Here is an 18,455-nt window from a genome sequence, read left to right as displayed (position 1 = left end):
AAATCCAGCCTCAGACCCTTGACACTTACTAGCTGTGTGACCCTGGACAAGTCACTTAACCCTCACTGCCCCACAAAACAAAACAAAACCAAAATACAAAACCAAAAAAAAAATCTTATTTAGCTGTAACCTCTCTGCTGACCTATAGTCTCTTCTCCAGCTGCCTGTCGGATGTCTTAAACTGGAGGTACTATAGACATCTTAAACTTGACATGTCTAAAACTAAACTCATTTTCTAGCCCCCCAACATTCCTCTCTTCCTTACTTTCTCACTGTTCATGAGGGTACCACTATCTTCCTAATCATAATCACCAAGTTTCGAACCTACGTATCTTCCTCTATTCCTTACTCTCTCTTACTTTTCATATCCAGACTGCTGCCAAGTCCAGTCGATTTCACCTTTATAATATCTCTGGAATATGATGCATTCTCTCCTCTGATACTCTCCCAAGAAATAATTCCATGCTTCAGTTATTTTGGTAGCCTGCTAGTTTGTCTCTCTGCCACAAGTCTCTCCCCATCCAGTCCACCATCCATTCATCTATCAAATTGATCTTCCTAAAGTGTAGGTCTGACCATGTCATCCCCTTAATCAATAAACTCCAGTTGCTTGTTATTGCCTCCAGGATTAGATATAAAATACCCTGCTTGCTGTTCAAAGCCCTTTAAAATCTTCTTATTTTTCCAGGCTTCTTATGTCTTATATTCCCTCCTCTCTCCCCTGATCATATAGTCTTAGATCCAGTGACACTGGCCTCCTTTCTGTTTCTCAAAACATTCTATCTCCCTGAATCTTGGCATTTTTTTTTTTTTTTTGGTCAGGGCACTGAGGGTTAAGTGACTTGCCCAGGGTCACACAGCTAGTGTCAAGTGTCTGGGGCTGGATTTGAACTCAGGTCCTCCTGAATCCAAGGCCAGTGCTTTATCCACTGCGCCACCTAGCTGCCCCCAAATTTTGGCATTTTTACTGGCTGTCCTTTGTGCCTGGAATTCTCTCCCTCCTCATTTCTACCTGCTGGCTTCCCTGGCTTCTTTCAAGTTCCAGCTAAAATCTCACCTTCTACAAGAAGCCTTTCCCAATGTCCCTTAATCCCAGTGCCCTCTCTCCATTATCTCCAATTTATGCTTTCTATATCTTGTTTGCACATAATTGTTTGTATGTTGTCTTCCCCCATTGGACTGTGAGTTCCTTGAGAGCAAGGACTTTTAGGGCAGCTAGGTGGCGCAGTGGCTAAAGCACCGGCCCTGGATTCAGGAGGACCTGAGTTCAAATTCAGCCTCAGACACTTGACACTAGCTGTGTGACCCTGGGCAAGTCACTTAACCCTCATTGCCCCGCAAAAGAAAAAAGAAAAAGAGAGCAAGGACTTTTTTTTTTTTTCATTTTCTCTCCAGTGCTTGGTATATAGTAGGTGCTTAACAAAGCCTGACTTGTATGCCTATGATACTGAGAAATTGCCAGACTTTAACTGAAAAGAATCTACCCTTTCCTAAATCATTGTCATTCCTCGGGCATTTCTAAATAGTTCATCTTCCTGTTCAGTCATCCTGCACAGTTAGCCTCTGGGACCCTCCCATCTGTTGCAGATATTGATGGCTTCTCAGAAATGTGTTTATCTAGTTTTTCTAGATTGAATTTTTTCCCCCCAAATAAATAAAATAATAATAGACCAGTTTGTTTGGAAGCATTAAATGAGGCCATCATGACAATTAGTTTCTCATTTCCAGAATGACATTTTCCTGAACTGGTACCTTCTTTTTAAGAGCTTTGTATTATATTCAAATGTACCAGCTCGATATTAATGAGATTAAATCAGTTTAACCCAAATGAAAATACAATTGGATTAAGGCTCCAGTATGGCTCCTCTGTCCCTTGTTCAGCCATTTTCTTGTTGTTCAGTCTCTGTGAGCCCATTTGGAGGTTTCTTGGCAAAGATACTGGAGTTGTTTGCCATTTTCTTCTCCAGCTCATTTTACAGATGAAGGAACTAAAGCAAACAGGAATAAGTGACTTGCCCAGGGTCACACAGATAGTAACTATCATAGGCTGAATTTGAACTCAGTTCTTACTGACTCCAGGTCAGGCATTCTATTGACTACACCACCTAGTCATGCAGAAGCTCAAATGAAATATTTTAGTATTTTTCTCTCCTAAACATTTTTTTTCAAGCGGCTGTTTTTAAAAAATTGTCCTTTTTTAAAAAATAGTTTTAAAGAATTCTTGGGGAAAAAATGTATCATAACTTTCTTCAAAAGTCCAGACCTGAGCCCTGTTAAGAAAGAGAGTCCTATTATCTATTCTCCAAATTTCTAGCTATCCTGGACTAGGCATTTGGACTTAATGGTGTTCTCAACTCAGTGTGCTCAGTGGATCCCCATTGCCGCAGTGGAGAGGAACCCTGTGGCTTGATCGTGGCTCTCTGCCAGTTTAGTTGGCAACAAACTGAGCTAGTCTGCTAAATTTTAGCATCTGAGAAAGTCAAACCACCTCATTTGACTTTCACCTGGGTGTAAATGAATGACATTAATCAATCAGCAAGAATTTATTATGTATTTACCATGTGTCCGGCACTGTATTAGGCACCAAGGGATACAAAAACAGAGGTGAGACAGCCCTTGCCCTCAAAGAGCTTGAGGAGATCAACATGTTCAGATTTTTTAAAAAATATAGGGGCAGCTAGGTGGCACAGTGGATAGAGCACCGGCCCTGGATTCAGGAGGACCTGAGTTCAAATCTGACCTCAGACACTTGACACTTACTAGCTGTGTGACCCTTGGCAAGTCACTTAACCCTCATTGCCCCACCAAAAAAAAAAAACGTATAGTTCACATACAAGATAAATACACAATGATGGGGAGGAAATGTTAACAACTGGGGGAATTCACTCTTTTAAAAAAAATTTTTTTTTGGTAAGGCAATTGGGGTTAAGTGACTTGCCCAGGGTCACACAGCTAGTAAGTGTCAAGTGTCTGAGGCCGAATTTGAACTCAAGTCCTCCTGAATCCAGGGCTGGTGCTCTATCCACTGTACCATCTGGCTGCCCCGGAATTCACTCTTAAAGGAGGTGGAACCTGAGGTATCTTGAACCCCAGTGGAGGTAGAGATGGAGAGAGCATTCCAAGCATGGTGGATGGTATGTACAAAGGTCAAGAAGCCAGAGAGACCTTTCCAGACCATCATATTGACCTTCAGAAGTCCTTCTAATATGTTGTCATTTGAGAGATCCAAAGGCCACAGAGGGTGGCATGTCTGATGCTTACCAACGCAGAGCAAATGGTCTATAGTAAAAACAAAAACATAAAATAAGAAAGGAGCCAAGGCACCCCCATTCTAGTCCCAGCTGCTCTGTGACCTTTGGAAAGTTACTTGTCCCTGAGCCTCCATTCCTCAACTGTAAAATGGGAAGACTGGAGGAGATGAATTCTAAAGGACTTTCTAGCTCTTAAAAAAAATCTGTGATTCTGTTTAATCCCATATCAGACTATATCAAGGTATATGGTCAAAAGGTCATGGTTCCTAATTAGGCTTTTAAATGATACAGCAGCTTTGAAGGTAGGTTCAGCAAACCTAGCCACCCATGAACATTGTTCCCAACAAATTTCTCCATTTATCCAAGGTGTAGTGACTATGCGTGAGACAGCAGCAAGCAGCAGTAACTAGATCATAGCATTTGTTCACCTCAGTTGTAATTTTCATTTTTATTTTTAATTAAAAAAATTTTTTTTTTTTTAGTGAGGCAACTGGGGTTAAGTGACTTGCTCAGGGTCACACAGCTAGTAAGTGTCAAGTGTCTGAGGCCGGATTTGAACTCAGATACTCCTGAATCCAGGGCCGGTGCTTTATTCACTGCGCCACCTAGCTGCCCCCCTAGCCCAGTTGGTCTTACAGAGTCATAGGGTTAAGCAGGATGTCAAGATAACAGCAACAGCAGCCTTCCCTGGGTCCACCTTCCCATTTCATACCACTGGCTTAATACCTCTAACCAAAGAGGAATAGCCCAGAGAAGCAATATGGTGGATGAGAAAGGATACTGGCTTTGAGTTCAAGTCTTGGCCTTGTCCCCACGTACAACCTGAAGCATATCACTACTTAGAGCTCCTGTTTGGCCATCTATAAAGTAGGGGTCACGATTCTTGTACCAGCTATCCCACTAAGTTATCACATTATGTAAAGGTGACCTCTTTCTATCATATGACACCTTCTCCTGCTCTTTTTCAGAGGAATTGTGAGAGTGACACAGAGGAGGATATCGTCAAGAGGAAAGTGCTTCACCCCAGGAGGAGAAGCAGCACTTCCTAATCTAGCCCAGCTCCTCTCCTGGGAGGGAAATGCAGGTCCCTTTGGAGAACTCCACCATCCCAGCGTGGTTTACAATCTGTGGACATTCATGGGCCCCGATCACAACCAGCACCCTGGTTTTCTAAGTCTCTGAGCCTTTGAGAGGGAGCATCCAAGGTGCTTACTCTCTTAAGAAGACTTTCGAAGGGAGGAAGATTTAAGAGGTTCTGGAGGTGTCCTCCTGTTGAAGCTCTGAGCCAATCAAGGCCTTTGCTTAAGAACCCAAAGCTCTTAATTGTTGGCAAACACCAGTTTGCCAACCCTCAGAACCAATGGGTAAGGTCTATGGGCCTTTGTGGGATTTTTATTTTTATTTTTCAAGTTTAAACCTGGTGTTATTCACATAAGGCACCACAAGTAAAGAGGAGTCTACTGGACTGCTGAGAGAGCTGAGGAGTATTCCTAGGCATCTTTAAGTCCTGTGCGTCATCTTTAAAAGTAGACGCGTTCTTCAGTGCAATTGGATTCAGAACATTAATGAGAAATGATTTATAGGCAGAAAGAATAATGGAGGTCCAAGGAATCCTATTCCTGGAAGAGAAGAATTATTGGATTTCCATTTGGTTCAACTGACTGATTATTCTAAGATAAGCGATCTTCAGAGAAATAGGGGAGGAAATCCTGCTGATCCACAGAGTTTGGACAAGGTTGTATGGGAGGGCAAAAACTGAGAAAATTTGGGGGTTAAGGCCTGCATGAAAAGGGCCTGTAACACAGAAGGGGAATCTGTCCATAAATGGCTTTCTTGTGGGTATCGGGCATGGGAGTGAAATGAGACCTCGTTTGGTGGCCACCATGGGAAGATGGCAGCCTCTGGCCTTCAGGGATCAGGAAAAAGATCAAGAAAACAATTTAAAAAAATTTTTAAATCTGTTGCATGTTGAACTCATATTCATGCTCACATTCAGCCTGAGGGCGTGAATGAGCAGCATAGTAAGCCTTCTCCAAACATCCGGGCCATTCCTTCCAAGGCTGGCATTAGTGAGTCTTCAAAGAAGGTGGAGGTGGAGGTTCAGGAAGAGAGTGGGCCACACAGCTAGAGATCTCTTTGCAATAAAAACAAAAACAAACACAGAGATATTTGGACCCAGCCTTCCAACTCAGTTTGACTGGAACCCAGGTAGGAGAGCCAATGAAAGTGCAGAACAAGGAAGAAGGGAGAGAAGATCTGAGAGGGATAGAGAAAGAGGAATTAAGAAGTGGAGGAGGAAGGGGAGTTGAGTTGGGGGGGAAGAGAGAAGAGAAGTTTTAGAAAGTGAATGAGGGAACTAAGGAAGAAGAAAATTGGAAGAGAGAAGGAATGAAAGGGACAATATAAATGGAAGGAAGGAATTGGGGACAGAGACAGCTCTCCTTTTGCCATTTGAAGATCTGTGATCATTAGTACAGTTTGACAGGGGAATTATGGTCTGATTATCTCGAGTTTCCAGTCCTGTCCAAAGAGGCATAGCATTTTGCTTCCAGAAAGGCCCTGAGATGTCCTCTAGTCCAGCTCTTTCATTTTGCAGACAAGGAAACAGGTCTAAAGAGAAAAGGTAATTTGCCTAAATCCCCTCAGTTAGTCAATAGTAGAGAGCAGGACCCATAATCCAGGTTTTCTGACTCCCAGCCCAGTGTTCTCCCTATACTCCCTACACTGCCCTCTTAGGGGAACAGATGGTAGCTTGTGTTTTTATGTTTCCAGGTTTACAAAGCACACAGGTGACCATGGAAGGCAAAGGCCTAACAGGTCCATTGAAAAATGAATAGCATCTCTAATCCCCTCACCTCCATTAAAAAAAAAAATTAAGTTCTCATTTGCCTCCTAATGTTTTCCACTTTGCTGCTTCCAGGAGAAAACTAGAGAGCTTAACTAGATTCTATTCATTTGCAACCTTGTGGGGCTGGTTCCTTCAGAGTAGAGGAAGCTCCTGAGGACTTGTCAAGTCGACGTTTATTAAGAGCTTCTCATATGTCAGCATCTGTTGGAGGCGATGGGGATACAAAGAAAGTCTACCTAGCCTAGAATAGGAGGAAGTTGTGTCCCTGTGCTCATTAAGTAGTTTCCTGGACCCTTTTTCAAAAGCCCTATGAACTCTTTCGTTCCTTTCCACCACCACCTTACACCCTAAGGAGGGAAGCCAAATGAAATCTCCCTGAAGGCCAATTGGTCAGTTGCTAGTCGTGGTAGGAATTCAGGAAAGCCATTATCAGTATCTGAGAGTAATTACAGAGGTAAGGTGTACCACTTGTCAATAGCCACTGATATGGAGTTGGAAGGGTATCCATCTCTACTGTGGATCCTGGTACAGTAGAAAGATCTCTGGAAATTAAAGTCCTTCCTGTACCATGTCCACCAGTGTGACCTCAGGCAATCAACTCGTCTGGGCCTCAATTTCCTTCTTTATAAAATGAAAGATTTGGAAGATAACATCTAAAGTCTCTTCCAGCTTCAAATCTGTGGTCTCTCACCACAATTGTGTGAAGCTGCCTTTGAGATGAGTGGCAACACAGAACAGAATTAGGTCGATTCTGCTGACATTGAAGTACTGAGGGATGATTCCTTAGCTTTTAAAGGAGGTTGTAAGTTTTGCTCTAAGGAAAAAAGTTCATTTACAGTATTAAAAAAACCCAACCCGTTTAAACCCAAATGCTGTTTCATAAATAGGTCTAGAAATGCCCCTTCTATTCTGCAATATTTGCCTCTGTTTTTCCAATGTGCCAAATTATTTTTAGTAGTTCTCTTATGAATGAATAGTTTAGTGTTTTATTTTAATGTGAATTCCACTAAGTGTTCCTCACTCTAGAGCTTGGAATATATACAATATTCTCTTTTCCATTCAGATATTTATATGCTGAAATGATGTCTTTAAAAATAAACAGGAGGGGGGCAGCTAGGTGGCTCAGTGGATGGAGCACCGGCCCTGGATTCCAGAGGATCTGAGTTCAAGTCTGGCCTCGGACACTTGACACTTGCTGGCTGTGTGACCCTGGGCAAGTCACTTAGCCCTCATTGCTTTGCCCCCCAAAACAACCCCCCCCAAATAATAAAATAAACAGGAGGGGCAGCTAGGTGGCACAGTGGTTAGAGCACCGGCCCTGGATTCAGGAGGATGTGAGTTCAAATTTGACCTCAGACACTTGACACTTACTAGCTATGTAACCCTGGGCAAGTCACTTAACCCCAGTTGCCTCACCAAAAAAACAAACAAAAATAAATAGAAGACAAATACTAATGTTCAAACCTCAGAAAGTAGACCAGGAAATCTCACCTTTGTGTCCTTGTAGGTTATTTAAAAAAAAAAAAAGACCTTTGGTTTAGACCTGTGCTTTCACTGGTGTTGAAACCCTCATTATCAGTGCAGATTGCACCTTCTAGTTTCAGAGTTGGCTGGGAGGATGAAGAGGTGGTGACTCACATAGGTCACAGGGTCAATGGGTATTAGAGGCAGAATTTGAATCCATGTCCTATTGATTCTTAGGTCACTCTCTCCACTACACCATGATAACTGACATGTCAACTAAAACAGAAAAACCAAGTGAGTTCTAGTGAGATTTTTCTGCTGCAGAACCATCCCACCTCCAGCTTTTGTTCCGGACTTTGTATGGATCACTGCTGGTGGACTGCTGTGGTATCCTATTCAGAGGCTGCTGAAGGCCTGAAGATTAAAGCAGCTGTAGAGCTGTGAATGATGATTAATTTGTATTTCAAAAAGCAGTCTTTGGACTGCGGGAAGTGACCTCCAATCGACACTCCTTTGCCTAAGCCTCTCTTTTATTGGTGATTCCCTTTTTATTTTCTTCCGGTATTTTTTTCTGTCCCTTTTCCTCTAATTATTAGACCTTATTTCTACCCCTCACCTTTTGAAGTTGAGCTCCCTAAAAAAAAAGTTTCATCCATTTTCTCACCTATAAAATGAAGGGGATAATTTCTAAAGGTTCTTTCCAATTCTAACAGCCTATGAACCTCTGTATGATATTCCTAATTTTAAAAACAGTTGACTTTTTTTTTTTTTGAGGAGCAATGAGGGTTAAGTGACTTGCCAAGGGTCACACAGCTAGTGAGTGTCTGAGGCAGAATTTGAACTCAGGTCCTCCTGAATCCAGGGCCTGTGCCTTATCCACTGCATCACCTCGCTGCCCTGACTTCTATATTTCTAATGGATTGGAGGGGAACCCACAATCAAAATGACAAATTAAGGGGTTTTTAAAAATCTGACCCTTGATTGATTTTTGTGGGTCAAGGACCTTCATCAGAAATAGATTCCCCCATCCTCTATGAAGCAGCATAGTCAAGTGGAAAAACGGCTATATTTGGAGTCAGAAGACCCAGGTTCAAATGCTACCCTTGCTAATTTACTTCCTGTGCCGCAAATCACTTTAGTTTCCTTACCTGGGGAATGAAAGGATCTGACTAAATATGACATCTAAGGTTCTTTCCAGCCCTAAATCTGTGATTCTAGGATGCCATGACCCCTGTGGCAGGGGTAAAAATAAAATAAAAGTGAACTTTCCCAAGGCAATGCAGCTTTGGGGCTATTGATTGGTTTCTCACTCAGCAGAGGAAAAACATCCAGAAAGATTTGGCACTTTGTAGGGGGGGGGGTTCCTCTTTCCCTCTATATCTCTATAGAGAAATTTTCTCTCTGTGGGCTCCCTCTATAGGGGAGGGGAAGGTTGATCCTTTAACTACCAGCAGATCTGGCTATAGGGATGTCTCAGAGGACACACTGGAAGTGGTTTGGACTATGGGATGGAGTATGGTAACCACAATATTAACTGTCTACCTATGAGTGATGCTTCTACAAGGCAAGCTCTCCATTCCAATAGTCATAATTATCCCTCACATTTCTATCTCATTTGATAATTCTGACCAACCTGTGAGGTAAGCCAGAAGCATATATCACTCTCATGAACTACCTTCCCATTCCTCTTCTATATGGTGACATCACACAGATCAATACAGAGGTTATTGGGATCTCTGCAAATACCATCCTTTGGGAGCCTACATCCACCCTAGTGGAGATTTTCCCCATTGTCTGGACGGAGGTTATCTATTTGTCCCAGCCTCAGTGGTTTTCTTTGGTATTGAATCTTCTAGAGATTCCAGGTTTTCCCCTTAGGTATTGTACTTAATAGCCCTTTATACTTTTGAGTTAATTAGTAAGGTCTTTGGTTTTTCCTCCCTATGTTCCATATGGATAGTACAATCTAGGAAATGAAACAAACCAACAACAAAAACACCAATAGGTATTTGAGCTTGGTTCAGTGGAAAGAATGCCAAATCTGTGACGGGTTCAAATGCAGGCTTTACCAATTGCTACCTATTTGACCTTGGAGAAGTCACTCAATGGCTTCTAAGGTCCCTTCCAGCCCCAGAGCTGTGTTCTCCACAAGGGATCATTTTCCTTCATATTTTTCATGACAAGCATTCCTCAGCTCTGCATAGGAGTCAGAGTTCCTAGCCTGATTATTCTCTCCTCCCTAACCACCTACACCCCTGGGAATGGCAGACACCTGCTAGCAAGGAGATGGTCCATTAGCAAGCATTTAGTCTGAGAGAAAGATCAGTGAAATTGTAGCTCTGGGAATCGGTTGCTGTCATGGTGGTGTTTTTCTTTTCAACCAAGAGTCTTGCTGAATGTCTCCAAAACAAGTCAACATGTTCCTTAAAGATGTATATCTCAGATTTAAAGTTCCAATTAGTTTGGGAGTGGAGAAGAAAAAATTCACATTTTCATTATCTGTCTATGGAGTTATTCTAGTTTTTTATTCAACTTTTAAATGAAGTGAGTATTTTATTTTTTTTAAATCCCATTAGCAACCAGGGAAGTGGGATGGTAGCCTTTTAAAAGAAAGCAAACTTGGGTCCAAAGAATTTAGGTGATTTGTCCAAGGTCACACAGGAAGTCCGTAACAGAATGGAGGCTGGAACTCCATCAGGGCTTTATTTCTGATTTACAGTCCAGCATCTTAGCTACTGGACCTCCCTCTATAGAGTCTCATTTTTGAACCAGCAAAAAAAAAAAGGGGGACCTGGTCAAATTATAGTGTTAAAGTAAATATTATATATATACGTATATATATATATGTTGGGATAATATTCATGTGTATGGTTTGCATATAAGTGGCTCTCCCCCACTATTTTTATTAAGGGGAATATTCTAATTTTTATTGCATATCTGAAAAAAGATCATTAAGACAAAAAAGATCTATTGTCTTTGAGAGTTATAAATAAAACTTTAAAACCCAATACTAAGATTTGCATTGGTTTCTTTGTTCACTTCTGGGTTGTTTGACCTTTGTTCTCCAAGAGGACCATGACATCAAGGTGATGTCATGACTTGCACTGAATCGGATTTAAGTGAGGGAGGGCTGTTCAAGGTCACTAACCTCACTCTTTCTTCCAGAGCCATCTGGGTCCAGTGGCAAAATATACATCAGGACAACTGGAGATGGCCAGGGATGTTTAAGGCAATTGGAGGTTTAAGTGACTTGCTCAGGGTCACACAGCTAGTATCAAAGGTGAGATTTTAACTCAAGTCCTCTCACCTAGCTGCCCCGCCCTCCCCTCCACTTTAAAGATAAGGAAACTAAGGTCTAGAGGGGCCACCTGACTTGCCCAAGGCCACACAGGTAATAATAATAGCATTATAATAATATAATATATCTAGCATTTATATAGCACTTTAAGGTTTGCAAAATGCTTTAGATGCTATCTCATTTGATATCATGTGAGGTTAGTATCATTTTTATCACCATCTTACAGGTAAGGATACTGAGGCTGGGAAAATTAAGTGGATTGATGGACTAAGATCCCTACTTACATTTTGCTGTTATTTGTGTCATGAGTTTGCAATCCAAAGAACCAACACTTGATCTATTGTGCTACCTAGTTGCCTCATTTAATAAAATGTAAGGAATTATGATGATATGCATGAAAAAAATCTTCCTTATACACATCTGGCCATTATTACAGCTGACATTTATCTAGTACTTGTAGGTTTGTAGCTACATGCTATAGTGGATAGAGTGTTGGGCCTGGAGTTAGGAAGATATGAGTTCAAATCTGGAATCAGACACTTACTAGCTGTGTGATCCCAGGCAAGTCACTTAACTCTGTTTGCCTCAGTTTCCTTATCCGGAAAATGACCTGGAGAAGGAAATGGCAAACCACTCCAGAATCTTTGCCAAGAAAACCCCAAACGGAGTCACAAATAGTTAGACATAGCTGAACAACATTTTATATGTGTTTTTGCCTTTGTATTGTTAATTATCTTCACCTCAATCTTATCATAGGTTTTTAATCTCCCCAACTGGATTGTAAACTAGAACTGTGCCTTTTATGTCTTTCTGTCTTCTGAGTATGTAACAGTGCAAGAGGGTACTTAACACAGACTGTCTTTGTTTTTTAATATAATGAATTCTCACAAACACTTCATGAAGAAGATGGTTATAAGCAGATCATGTGTAGCCGTGGGAACAATTTTATCTTTAGAATAATATTCCCGACTGACGAGGACTTGACATCAAATAAATCCCAACCACGGCCAATAAGAAATAGAGATACAACTATATACCCCCCATTATAAGTTATTTGATTTTTAATCAAGTTTCATTTTTTTCAATTACCAAGTATTTATTTTCTCCCCCTTCCATTGAGAAAGAAAAAATCCTTGTGACAAATATGCATATTCAAAGAAAAAAATTCTCACATTAGCCATGTTCAAAAATATATGTCTCATTTGTACTGAGTCCATCACATCTCTGTGAGGAGGTGGGTAGCATTCTTCATTGTTTGTCCTTCAGAATCATGATGGATCATTGCAATGATCAGAGATATTAAATCTTACAAAATTATTCATTTTTACAAGGCTGTTGTACAAATTGTCCTACTTTTGCTCAGTTCATAAAAGTCTTCCCTGTTTTCTCTGAATTCATCTCCTTCATCATTAATTCTCATAGCACAATAGTATTCCATCACATTCATGAACCATAACTTGGTCAGCTATTCCCCATGAGAGCACTTCCATAGTTTCCAGTTCCTTGCCACAACAAAAAGTTGCTATAAATATTTTTGTACATCTCTCTCTCTCTCTCTCTCTCTCTCTCTCTCTCTCTCTCTCTCTCTCTCTCTCTCTCTCTCTCTCTCTCTCTCTCTCTCTCTCTCTCCCCATCACGTAAATTACTTCAATGGATCTGTGCTTTCATCAAAGTGGATGTTCCCTTCAATAATGCAGATTGCAGCCTATCCATGACTGCTTATCCTGTGTGAGTCTTGTCCATTTTCTCCCACAAGTCCCCCACAGTGGGTCCACCCAGTATTATGGAGGCCTTCTTTAAAGCTCTTGATGTTATACAAATACCAATAGAACTAACCAATAAGTATCCTTTATTCTCACCCTATGAGGGGGATACATTTGGATACCTTTAAAAAAAGTGGCAAGTGTACTTACTTGACTTGCTATCAAAGCACTTCATATTTGACTGGAAAACCATAAAAACAATATAACAAATATTTTCAACTCTTCAAAAGAAGTTTTAAAACCAGAGCTATAGCTAGGGAAGGGTCACTGGAGCTTTGCCTCACAGTGAGACATCTAGAAGGGAAAACAGCACTTGCCAGTGGCATGCTTCCTCCCCTACCCACATATAGAACAGCACACTCCTTCCTTCCCTCTTTATGCTTCCTTTTCCTAATAGCTGTACAGTTTCTTTGCCATCCTCTCCTCCAGAAGCATATATACCTTCTGGTGTCCTGAAATGGGATTCCCTCCCCTCTTCCATCTCTACCCAAGGTGATCCTCGCCCTCTTCCACCCACCACAGTCAATGCCCAAGCAGTATGTAAACCTCGGGATGCACAAGTTGATCTTCCCCTCTTCCTTGCTTGCCCCAAGTGCAAAAATTGCTCATGAGGGCTTAGTTTAAAATAGCTCTCAATGAATTGCTAAAACAGGCACAAATCCATATCCTGTTATCCTTGGTATTTGATAGAAACATAATGAAATGGAGAGTGTGGGTGTTAATCCAGTGGCCTGGACAGGAATGACTAGAAGCTCATTCCTTTCCTTCAACTCAGAACCTAAGCCCCATGTTTAGACATCCCATCACCCTCAAAAATAATTGTTATTCACCTGGGTGGAGGCCAAATTCAAATCAGGTTTCAAAAGGAATGTCGGTATAGGGAACTAAATCAAATTTATATGAATCCAAGTTATTCCCCAATTGAGAAATGGTCAAAGGATATGAACAGGTAGTTTTCTGATGAAGAAATCAAAGCTATCTGTTCCCATATGAAAAAATGCTCTAAATCACTATTGATTAGAGAGATGCAAATTAAAACAACTCTGAGATACCACCTGACACCTATCAGATTGGCTAATATGACAAAAAAGGAAAATAATGAATGTTGGAGAAGCTGGGGGAAAATTGGAACACTAATGCATTGTTGGTGGAGCTGTGAACTGATCCAACCATTCTGGAGAGCAATCTAGAATTATGCCCAAAGGGCTATAAAGCTGTGCATACTCTTTGACCCAGCAATACCACTTTTGGGTCTTTTCCCCAAGGAGATCATGAAAAAGGGAAAAGGACCCACATATACAAAAATATTTATAGCTGCTCTTTTTGTGGTGGCAAGGAATTGGAAGTTGAGGGGATGCCCATCAATTGGGGAATGGCTGGACAAGTTGTGGTATATGAATACAATGGAATACTATTGTGCTGTAAGAAACGATGAGCAGGAGGAGTTCAGAGAAACCTGGAAGGACTTGCATGAACTGATGATGAGTGAGATGAGCATAACCAGAAGAACATTGTACACAGTATCATCAACATTGTGTGTTGATCTACTGTAATGCACTAGATTCTTCTCACCAATGCAATGGTACAAAAGAGTTCCAGGGGACTCATGATGGAAGGGGATCTCCAAATCCAGAAAAAAAAAAAGAAAAGAATTGTGGAGTATAGATACTGATTGAACTATACTATTTCTTTTGTTTTTAGTGCTGTTGTTTTTCTATTTTGAGGGTTTTTTCCCCCTCATTGCTCTGATTCTTCTCTTATAACACGACTAATGAAGAAATGTATTTAATGTTATATATATATATATATATAACCTATATCAGATTACCTGCTGTCTAGGGGAAGGAGGAGGGAGGGGAGGGAGGGAGAAAAATCTGAAATTGGAAAGCTGGTATAAACAAATGTTGAGACCTATTTTTACATGTAACTGGAAAAAACAAAATACTTTTATCAGAAAAAAAAAAGGGATGTCAGGGTAGCTAGGTGGTGCAGTGGATAGAGGACCATCCGGCCTCAGATACTTAACACTTACTAGCTGTGTGACCCTGGGCAAGTCACTTAACCCCAATTGCCTCACCAAAAAGAAAGAAAGAAAGAAAGAAAAGGCATGTCCTCTTGAATCTGCTGCCTCTCTGTGATATCCATTTGATATCTGTGATGCTACTTTGGGGGATCCAGAAATGTCTGAACAATCCCTATAGAGAAGTGATTGTGGGGCAGCTAGGTGGCGCAGTGGATAGAGCACTGGCTCTGGAGTCAGGAGGACCTGAGTTCAAATCCGGCCCCAGACACTTGACACTTACTAGCTGTGTGACCCTGGGCAAGTCACTTAACCCCAATTGCCTCACCAAAAAAATACAAAAAAACTTAGAGAAGTGATTGCAACAGCTGGGAGGGGGTGGGAGGAGAGGAGAGTTCAGGAAGGAGAATTCATTTTCTTTCAAGCCAGAAACCACCGACTATGGCCTTATCCCTTCCCAGGAGCATGGTGGTTTCTGGTAGATTTCAGGGGGTTTGGGGTTTTGTTTTTCCAATACAAGTAGATTTCTAGAAAAAAAATACTTTTTGTGTAGCATCTGTTTCCAATCTACTTAGGCCACTCAATTTGGACAGCTTGAAAATTGAGTGGGCATTGGGGAGGAAAAAGGAGGGGGAGACTGTGGAGAAGAGAGCCACATCTGCTGAATCCTAAGTAATTGATCTGGAAAGCTTTGCTTATGAAGCAAAGTGCTTTCAAACCAGAGTTTGAAGAAGTCTTTGACTAAAAGTTCTTGACTTTTCTAGTTTTATGGATCCCTTTAGCAATCTGGTGAAGCCTATGGATCCTTTCTTAGAACAGTATTTTTAAATACATAAAAAAATACATGGGATTATGAAGAAAACCAATTATATTGAAAAACAGTTATCAAAATAATTTTTAAACAAGTTTTCAAAGACCCCGGGTTTCAGAGGATTAAACTGACCCAGCATGATTTCGAAGGTTATGACCTTAGTCAACACTGGTAACTAAGGAAATAAAGGTATTTGGTGGCCCTGGAATGACTAAGAAATCCGGCTGCAATCAGATCTTTCTCCACTTGGCTCTCCATGGTGATTTATTTCTCACTTTATTTCCAATAATCAAGTAAGAAGCTTTCCCACTGACAGCACACGTCTTGCTTGATTGCAGAGAAAACATGATAGGAGTAGATTTCCCAGAAGGAACAGAGCCTGAAACTTCAAGGTCACTTTGGTAATCAGGGTTGGTCTTAGACACAACTATGTGTTGTAGTTACAGGGACTGGAAAGACCTCCCTGTGCCCCCAAATGCCTCATAATATAATGCCTCCTCTAGATTGGAAGGGGAATAGCCTGGACTGGTATAAACTTCTGGGATCTGAGGGTTTTCTGCTTATCTTGTGAGGGAAAGAAATACCACATGGTTTGGGATGAAAACTGCTTGGGGAAGCAACATGCCCTGTCTTATTTTGTTCCTTCCTTTTGGGGGGAGGAGGAGTACTCCATTTAGTCCTACCCCCCCATTCCAAACCATGAAATATTTTCTTGCTTCAGGAGATGGGCATAAAAACTCCAAATCACAGAAGTCTCTGCCTTTCTGGAGAAAGCATTACATTCATACTTTCTTTTTCTCCAGAGAAAGAACATACCTATTGCTAGGTATAGATAAGGCATTGTCTTAGATCTGGGGATTTTGTTGTTGTTCAGTCATTTAAGTCATGTCTAATGCTTCATGTCCTTATTTGGGGTTTTCTTGACAGAAATACTGGAGTGGTTTGCCATTTCCTTCTCCAGCCCATTTTACAGATGAGAAAACTGAGGCAAACAGGGTTAAGCGATTTGCCCAGGGTCACACATTGACAAACAGTAAGTGTTCTGGGAGAAGGGGCTCTCCATTTAGATTTCAGATTTGAACTAAAATAGATGAGTCTTCATGATTCCAGGCCTGCCACTTTATCGACTTTGCTACCTAGCTACCCAGATCTGGGTAATAAAAAGATGAAAACTAGATAGTTGCCTTGCTTGAGGGCAACTATTTATAATCTAATTGAAGAGACGGGATTTGTATACATGGTGTATACACATATCATTCATAGGTGATATGTAGTATAATGGAATAGTGATTAAACAAGAAATTCAAAGTACCTTTGAAGATTCTGAGGAGGGAGAGCTTTCTTTTGGCTAAAGGCATCAGGGAAGACTTGGTGGAAGAGGTGACACACTGAGGCTGGGTCTTGAAGAAGGAGAAAGATTTCAACAGGCAGAGATGAGGAGGGGTCAATTTCATGCCTGCACCTGCATGAAGGCAGACAGGAAATCTCAGGCCAAGATAAGGGAGCAGTTAATTGTCCAGTCTAACTGGAACAAAGAGGGAGGGCAAGAAAGGTAGCTATGTGAAATAAAGCAGGAAAGGAAGGCTAGCGCCAGGTTTGTGGAAAGCCTGAAATGCCAGGCAAGAAAAACTTCTGGGATAATCTACAACTCAGGTCCATGAGGACAGAGAAGGCCCTGTCTTATCTAAATTCTGTATCTCCTACAACCCCTCTTCCCTTCATAAAGGTTCATTGAATTGTTATTTATTGAATGGGAGAGAGGGAGGGAGTTGAACATTATTAAACCATGCAATAATGCAGGTTAAGCCCTACCTAACTGGTTGGGAATTAGGACCAGCCTTATTCAAATGAAATCAGGAGCCCCCTAAATGTGGTGTGATTTAAGGGCTTCCACCCCCTACCACCAGTTCCTAGGAACAAAAAACTCCCTGCCCCAAGCCTTCTTGCTTGAGTCCATGACCTTCTTGCTATTGTTTATTCCTTAAATTTAGGAATGTAATTATTACCTGGGAAGGGGAACACATTAAGGATTTATTAGCTGTTAGTGGCTTAAGTAGTTTATTAGCTTGGTTAGTTTATCAGAATAATATTAATCATTTATAGAGTCTGGGAGACAAGGACACAAGATTTGTAGGCTTTATTGAGAAAGAGGGGACTTAGAAACATTTAGAGCAAAAGGTGATATGACTCCGCCTTTCTTCCCCATTCTCCAAAGTAGGGCCTATAGTGGGGAACCCAGGAAGGGTTAGAAAGAAAAAAAATATATTAATCAATAAACATTTATTAAGTGTCTACCATATGCCAGGCACTGTGTAAGTTCTGGGGATACAAAGAAAGACAAAAGACAGTCCTGCCCTCAAGGAGTTTATATATCTAGTAGGGAAGACAGCATGCAGACAGATGCAAAGTTACAAGCAGGATAGAGATAGAGATAGATAGAGAGATAGGTAGATAGATAGATAGATAGATAGATAGATAGATAGATAGATAGATAGATAGATAGATAGATAGATAGATAGATAGATAGATAGATTGTAGATATAGATATATAAAATAATTAACGTAACGAAGGCACTAAAATTGAGTGATAGGGAAAGGCTTCCAGTAAAAGAAGAGATTTTAAAGAGATTTAAGGAAGATTTTAAAGGAAGCTAGGGAGGTTAGTAGGCAGAGATGAAAAGAAATAGCTTTCCAGGCATGGAGGAAAGAAAGACAAAATACCTGGAGCCAAGAGGAGTGTCTTGTTTATGGAAAAGCCTCAGAAGGCCAATGTTACTGGATGGAAGAGTATGTGTCCCAGAATAACGTGTAAGAAGACCGGAAAGGGAGTAGAGGGAGTAGGGGGATAATTTATGAAGAGTTTTGAATAACAAACAGCATTTTGTTGGAGGCAATAGGAAGCTATAGGAGTTTATTGAGTAGGGGAGAGACATGGTGAGACCTGAGCTTTAGGAATGTCACTTTAGTGGCTAGAGAATGGGTTGGAATGGGGGACAGGCT

The 18,455-nt window shown here is 41.0% G+C and overlaps 1 protein-coding gene across 1 annotated transcript in view; it reads left to right on the top strand.

Annotated features, from left to right (window-relative positions):
• The window catches only part of DAPK2 (death associated protein kinase 2), a 187,749-nt gene extending 182,573 nt beyond the window's left edge, over positions 1-5,176 (top strand). Inside the window, exon 12 of the mRNA XM_043985910.1 lies at positions 4,220-5,176. Coding sequence (XP_043841845.1) covers positions 4,220-4,300 — 81 coding nt within the window. The 3' untranslated portion in view covers positions 4,301-5,176. The remainder of the gene's footprint in view (positions 1-4,219) is intronic.
• The last annotated feature ends 13,279 nt before the right edge of the window (positions 5,177-18,455 follow it).

Source organism: Dromiciops gliroides, chromosome 2, assembly GCF_019393635.1.
Source record: "Dromiciops gliroides isolate mDroGli1 chromosome 2, mDroGli1.pri, whole genome shotgun sequence".
Classification (NCBI taxonomy): Eukaryota; Metazoa; Chordata; class Mammalia; order Microbiotheria; family Microbiotheriidae; genus Dromiciops; species Dromiciops gliroides.
The sequence above is the reverse complement of the archived record's forward strand: the minus strand, read 5'-3'. Positions and strand labels throughout refer to the sequence as shown.